The sequence below is a fragment of the Buceros rhinoceros genome, unplaced genomic scaffold, assembly GCF_000710305.1.
Source record: "Buceros rhinoceros silvestris isolate BGI_N320 unplaced genomic scaffold, ASM71030v1 scaffold24026, whole genome shotgun sequence".
In the NCBI taxonomy this organism is placed as follows: domain Eukaryota; kingdom Metazoa; phylum Chordata; class Aves; order Bucerotiformes; family Bucerotidae; genus Buceros; species Buceros rhinoceros.
The window spans coordinates 5,545-12,331 of record NW_010419635.1 but is presented as its reverse complement, the minus strand read 5'-3'; the positions used below and the strand labels follow the sequence as shown (position 1 = coordinate 12,331).

The 6,787-nt window shown below is 59.2% G+C and overlaps 1 protein-coding gene across 1 annotated transcript in view; it reads right to left on the bottom strand.

Moving 5' to 3' along the window:
- EPB41L1 (erythrocyte membrane protein band 4.1-like 1) overlaps nt 1-6,787 on the bottom strand; it is a gene marked incomplete at its 3' end in the record, with an annotated part of 28,065 nt that overhangs the window by 15,780 nt on the left and 5,498 nt on the right. The window contains exons 6-13 of the mRNA XM_010139022.1: nt 6,123-6,341; nt 5,929-6,016; nt 5,465-5,617; nt 4,570-4,667; nt 4,268-4,443; nt 3,692-3,840; nt 2,981-3,016; nt 751-942 (exon numbers count right to left, since the gene is read on the bottom strand). Coding sequence (XP_010137324.1) covers nt 751-942; nt 2,981-3,016; nt 3,692-3,840; nt 4,268-4,443; nt 4,570-4,667; nt 5,465-5,617; nt 5,929-6,016; nt 6,123-6,341 — 1,111 coding nt within the window. The remainder of the gene's footprint in view (nt 1-750; nt 943-2,980; nt 3,017-3,691; nt 3,841-4,267; nt 4,444-4,569; nt 4,668-5,464; nt 5,618-5,928; nt 6,017-6,122; nt 6,342-6,787) is intronic.

The following is a 6,787-nucleotide window of genomic DNA, read 5'->3' as shown; positions in this document are numbered from 1 at the left end:
GAGGTCCCTGGTGTGGGGCGGAAAGCCCCCTGCCACATGCTGCCTGTACCAAGCCCACCAGGAACCCAGCAGCACAGAGCACCCAGCTGTGCCACACCCGCACCCCTCACACAGCACCAGGGGACCTGCAAGTCACAGTACCCCAAATCCAGCTCCCCAGGTGCCTTCCTTTCACACCTGTGGTCCCACCACAAAGCCAGCAGGCAAAATGCCAGCACTGGAGGATGTGCGTGCAGGATGCTAGTGAGGCACTGCTCACCTCTCCATCCAACTCCCACCACCCAGGCCCTGGCTAGGGATAGCACCGCAGATCACCTCCATGCGGGGATCTGGTCCTGCTCCGCCGAGAAAACCCCCTGGGCAAGACCTGCACTGGGCACTGCCACCAGCAGCCCTGCTGCTACGAGCGGTGAGGAAAGCCCCATCTCATGGGCCAACGAAGCCACAGCCCAACTCTCAGGTAACCCCAAACACAGCCCTCCAGAGAAAGCTGAGAAATTCAACCCCACGCAGTGCCTGGGCACAAGGGGAGATCACCACCAGCACTGTGCAAACAGTCAGCTCGTTACAAAACGTAGCGACAACAGCCAGGTCAAACACCCTCTCCTTCCACCCCTTGTCCCCACCACATTCACTGTCACCACGCTCCGCCAGGGTAGTGCAGGAGGCAGGGACCAGGAGACCAACAACTGAGGAACACCTTCCCACAACAAACTTGATTCCCTCCTTAAGAGAAGCAGTGGAACAAACCTCGCTGGCCTTTTCTGGGGTTCCCTTTGGTGTTTCATCCTCATGCTTGGGTGAGGAAGAGGCTGGTGAGGAAGGCAGCCTCCTGTCCCGGTCCCTGTGAACCAGCTTGCTGTTGGGCTCCTTCAGGGTCCGTTTCAGCTCATTGATGCTGGCCTGATGCTTCAGCAAAACATCTTCTGGCTTGTCTAAAAACTTGGGGAAGGAGAGAGGAAGATAACTATGATTAAAACCGAAAGCAAAAGAGATGAGCAGGGGCACTGAAAGAGTTTGCTTCATACTGGGCTTGAATTTAGGGTCTCAAGAGCCAAATGAAGAGCGTGTCAGAGCACCCTGGTCTGAATATTTCACGAAGACCTCTGCAGAGAGCAGCAGAAAGCACATGGCCAAACGTGTGTGTCAGGCCTCCCCCCGTGAAGGGTACAGCACGCCCCGTCGGCATGTCCTGGGGAGGGCCAGCTAAGCCCGGAGGGAGGGATTGAGATCTCCCTTGGGATCAGCGGGGGATCGGGCGCTACCGGAAATACCAGCAGCCTCTGTTGCTGCTCTCTAGTGCCAGGCACAAAGGGAGCCTGAGCCTCTGTCCCAGCAGGGCAGGGAACAGGCACTTCCAACAGATCTTCAAAGGGGGCTTCTGCCAAAGGGCAGGAGGTCAAGGGCTGGTCAGAGATGTCCAGCACCGTTCCAAGCGGGAACCACCATGGACCAGCCTGGGCTCAGTGGCAGCTTGGAGGGAACTGGCCTGCTGTGGAGAGAGGACAGTGCCGGGACGTTCCAAGCGGGAACCACCATGGACCAGCCTGGGCTCAGTGGCAGCTTGGAGGGAACTGGCCTGCTGTGGAGAGAGGACAGTTCAGAGAGCTCAAGGGCAAGGTGGGGTTTGGGTGTTAAGAGCATTGTTTTGTGATGGTACAGGCACCAGGGTGGTTCCCCCCATCCTGCTACAGAGGTGGGCAAACTGGCTCAGAGCAAGCACCAGCAAGAGCAAGAACTCTTCAGCTTCGACTTCAAATTCAAACTCAAACCTCTTTTGAGGTTCGAAAGGAGTCACCTAAAATACCTCCCTGGTACTTCTCCTCAGCAATGGCCCAGAGACCCACAAAGGAGCCTTGTGAAAAACTCTACCAAATTTTCCAAATCCTGAAAGCTCAGTGTAACTCATGAAGAAAGCTCTTCCCGTGGACCCACGTGTCTGAGCCACGGAGAAGTCATGGTTTGCCCACCTCTGGGCTCGGGGTGAGCCGGGGAGCAGCACATGCACATGCAGCAGGGTAAGCAACAAGGTGGGCAGAGGAGGGACTGGAACTGGTGCCCACCACCCTGGCAGGGTCTGCTCCACAGAGCTGAGCAGAACGGTGAGGGCTGCGCGGTGCCAGCACAGCAAACTTCACTGCTTGGCTCCATTTGCCCCATCGACAGCTCCAGCTCTGAGCAGAGGAGAAACCCCCAAGGAGCAGCCCTGGATTTTAGGCTGGGACGAATCATTCCTGATGGGAGGCCACCAAGGACATGGGAGCTTGTGCAGGGGAAAGCACAGCCTCCCTCTTCTCCACGACAGCCCGCTCACAGGCCGGGCAGATGCATGCAGCTGCCCTCTGCCGAAGGGCTGGGTGCCAGTGCCACAGGCAGCTGAGTGGGTGCAGAAGGCAGCTCAGAGCTCTTTGTCCCAATGGGGCAGGATGGCAGCTGCAGCACTGCCAGGAGCTCCAGCCCGGCCCGCCACGGAGCGGGGGCCACGCTGCAGGAGCGGGGAGCTGTGGGACAGTAGAGCTGCTGGGCAAACCAGGTGATGGAGGCGGTTCAGGTCAGGCAAAAGCAGTGTGTGGGTCAGGGTGCCAGTGGCAGCGATGGGACCAGCCTCCAGAGGAGAGCTAGGCCTGCAGGGCTGGACGGAGAGGAGACACGAGGCGAGGACATGGCGTAGTCAGTAACACGAGCAGAAGCCAGGTCTTCCCAACGGGCCAAGGACTCGGCGCAAGGCCCGGCCATTGTGCCTTGGGAGGGCTCTTGCTCACACGTACAATTAGGACTACCTTACTTAGTGGGATAGAAGATGCTGTTCGCCTGCTGTGGCAGATCCCCTGCTGCCTGCTCACTGGGCTTCTCTAGAATCCAACCCCCCACCCTGGTGCATCTTATATTCCAGTAAATAGGGTGACATACAGTGTTGCTTTGGAAAGGATGGACAGTATGAGGCACCGATGAGGACTAAGATACTCCAGAGAGAGAATACCTCCTGCTTGTGCCTGGGGGTTGTTTCGTGCTCCGGCTGGCAGCAAAGAGAGGGTTAAAAGTAACCAGCAGAGTCAGTTGAGGGAACTAGTGACAAACATCACATTTAAGTTGATGGGCTGGTAGGGTGAGGAAGAACTGGACCCGCCCCTCCCCTTGCAGCACAGGGCTGAAATGGGCTGGGGTGTCCCTGGGTCAGCCCAGGGGCCAGGGCAGGGAGTGGGTGGGCTGTGCCCGAGCAGTGGCAGGCATGAGTGGGCACTGGCGTGCCTGGCCGGTCCCCATCCCTGACCCAGAGGTAGGCTGCCCCAGGTCCAGCCCTAACTGGTGACGAGCCTTGAGACCACCTGGAAGGTGCTGGGGAATCAGAGTTCAGCCAAGCCACTGTGACAGTCCCATTTCCTCCGGTGAGGCCAAGCGCCATGTCCCAAGGCTCCCACCAGCCTGGGGCACAGCTGGCAGAACAAGAAGGCACAGCACAAGCCACTGCGACAGTCCCATTTCCTCCGGTGAGGCCAAGCGCCATGTCCCAAGGCTCCCACCAGCCTGGGGCACAGCTGGCAGAGAAAGGGCTGCAGGGATGGTTCCCTGAGGTGACCCCTCCTGCCTGCAGCCCAGCCCTGCTGCCTGTGCCTGGTCCCCTGCCTGCCCCCTCCAGGTGTGAGCCAGACTACCCCTCCACCTCACCCTCCTCTGCCTGCCTCGTCTGTACCTTCAGCTCCTTGATTTTCGTTGGCGTGGTCACCTCCTCGTCCTCCGTCTCCGACCGTCTCCTGCTGTCAAACTCACCGTCCTCATCCCGCTTCTCGCCCTCTGTCCCAGTGTCGTGGTTCTCGCTTACGGAGGCTGGGCGCGAAAACTCTGCCCATGGGGAAGAGCATGGGTCATCCCAGCCATGCCACCCTCTACCCCCGTGACAGCCCTTCATCCCCTGTCCCCCATGCTGCCAGCTCAGACCTGGGGGCCGAGATGCTCCGAATGCCCTGCAGCAGGGACAGCTGGTCCCAGGGGTCCCACGGCACAGGGAGCCAGGGGGATCCCTGTCCCCAAGCTGTGTGACCCCAGCCCTGCCACATCCCCCTTCTCATGCGCAGTCTAAGCTATCACTTGGAGTGGGGACAGACATTCTGCCGTGGCGATGCAGTTGGGGACAGCCTCCAGAAGGAAGCCCAGTGGCTGCTGTAACCCTGCCAAATGAGCCAAGCAGCTTGCAGAGATGAGCCGAACGGCATCCCCTCACTCCCGCCAGCGGACCAATCTCCCTCCCCCTCCCCAATTTGGGGCATACCTCCATCAAGGCTGCGAGACATGGTGTACCGTTTGCTGGAGGAGCGCTCGAAGAAGGGAGCTGGACGGTCAATGAGGGCGCTAGCCTGCCGCGTCTGCGCCTGCGTCCGCCCGCTGTAGCGAAACTTGGAGCCCATCACCAGGAAACCCTTGGGGGGTGGCTCTGGGGACACCAGCCTAGGGGTGAGAGCGGTGGAGTGCCATCAGCAAGCCCCAGCCATGTCCCCTGGTGCTGCTCCCAGCATGTACCCGCTGCGGCAGAGACAGAAGCATGCCTGCCTCTGAGAAGGAAGGTCTCCTCACCTGAAGAAGGTGTGATGTTCTATGCAGACCTTCCAGAGACGCTTGGCAGAGCGGTGGTTGGGCAGCTTGAAGCCAATGGTGCTCTCAAACTGTTCATACTTGGGGGAGACAGAGACATCCAGTTACAGGCAGATTCTGCCCTAGAGGACACGATAGGATGGGACCTGCCTTCCCAAGGCCCTCCGGTTCCCCCGACAGGAGCCGTGACCATGCGAAAAAAAGTCTTTAAAGCAGTGCTGGAAAGGTCCAGGCCCAGCCCCACTGAGTGGTCATGCCCCCACACTTTTGGCCTAAACACTTTCTGTGTTTTTCACTGTTTTTCACTGTTTTGCACTGTTTTTCAGTGCAAGATAAATTCCCTCAAGAAACAAACCCCTTGCACAGCTCATTTTGGCGAGAGGACATTAGTCTCCATTTTAGATGCACTGTCCTTGCCCTCCTGCCTGCTGGGAAACACGGGTGGAAATGCATCACATCACATCATTCTCCCATCACTGCATGTAGAAGTGAAAAGAGCAAAAGTAAAGTTGGAAAACGAACGCAAAAGCCTCCCGATGTTTTTTTGGGAAACATGAAAGACGCATGAAAAATGGCCCTCAACCCCCACTCCTGAGCAACCTCTCTACCCCAGTGGGGTCACGGTGTCTGGCTGGTGGGGAAAGGAACCTGGGGTACCCTCAGCCTGCTGAAGTCACTTTGCCAGTGAGAGAATGAGAGCAGGAACAAAAATGCCCTTGCTGGAAGCCTCCACACCCCACAGGAGATGTGTTCTCCTGGTCATTAACTTGGGACCCCTGGCGGCAGAGGCAGGAGCCAGGCAAGGACCTCGCCACCAGGCAGCCCCGCCCAGCAGAGCAAGCACCCTGCCTTGCCCCAGGGCCATACTGGCACCCACCTCACCCGGGCGGATCTTGATGTAGAAGTTGCTCCTCTTGTAAGAAATTTTGAGGATCTTGGGCCAGGCAAAGCGGTTGATCCTCAGCCGGTCCCTGTAGATGAGGAGGCCATTGGCGCAGACACCCAGCATGATGTCGATGCCCTCTGAGTCCTGGAGGAAGCAAGAGGGAGAGGAGGGGACTGCTCAGCTGCCCAGCCTGGGCAGCAGTGCCGTGCTCCCTCCTTCCCAGCGCTCTGCTACGGGGGACCAGCTGACAGAGAGGTCACTGAATCACACTGGCTGAGGCTGGCTCTCTGGAGGTCCTCTGGCTCGATGCAGAGGTCCGGAGCTGGACGCCTGGGCGTGTGCTCTTGTTGAACCTTCACTGTTGGAGGAAGGAGCTGGGCAGGGAGGGGTGTGCAGGCAGCAGGACAGGATGGGGTGGCACTGGCCACCGCTCTGGCAGCCCCACAGCCCAATACCTTGGCATGGTGCAGGTCCACCCCGTACATGGAGAGCTTCTTGGCATTCTCCAGGAAGTGAATCTCCGCTTCCCCAGGTGTCATTCCCCTGCAGGGAGACAGAGAGGGGGACAACGTCGCCAGGTGCTCCACTGCCTGTGGGCCAGCTGTCCGGTGCCTTCCTCACCACCAGCCTGTCCTTTCCAGGGGCTCACCGGTAGGTCTTGTGCAACTCCATAATGCGCTCCTCCAGCTCTCGCGTCTGGTTGGGGGCAAAGCGGAGCTCGCTGACATAGTTGCCCACGTGCTCTTCAGCATCATAGTCGCCCAGCTCGGCCTGCACAGCGTAGGAACCCAGCAGAGCGTGCGTGACAAAGGAGCAGGGCAGGCGCCCCGTGATGATGTCCGCACGGAGCTGCAGGCACAGGTAGTATCTACAGGAAGGGACAGAAGGTGAGAGTGGGGCAGAAGTACACGCCCTCTGCAGCAGGCTGGGGCTCCCTGGGAAGCGGCAGTGTGCAACCCACCTTGCACTGCTCTCCACGGGGACTGCCACCTCCCGTAGCCACCCTCCTGACCCCATTCTGCACGGTCACACACGCCACATGCAGCAGGAGGGCAGCGAGCCTTAGACATCCCCAGGCTGCCCACATCCTGATCCCTGCCCCTCTCCACGCTCTCAGCCGAGAGCTGTCCTGTGCCCATGGAGGGGTGGTCCTCACCTTGTGATGTCTTCCGTGAGCTGGGCAGGGTCTGGAGGGTAAAACTTAACAGGGAAGGCAAAGTTCCAAGGCCCGCCTATGGAGGGGAGAGAGCAGTAAGGACAGTACCCACACCGGCTTCATTCAGGTGTGAAGGAGCACCCGGGAATCCACGAAGG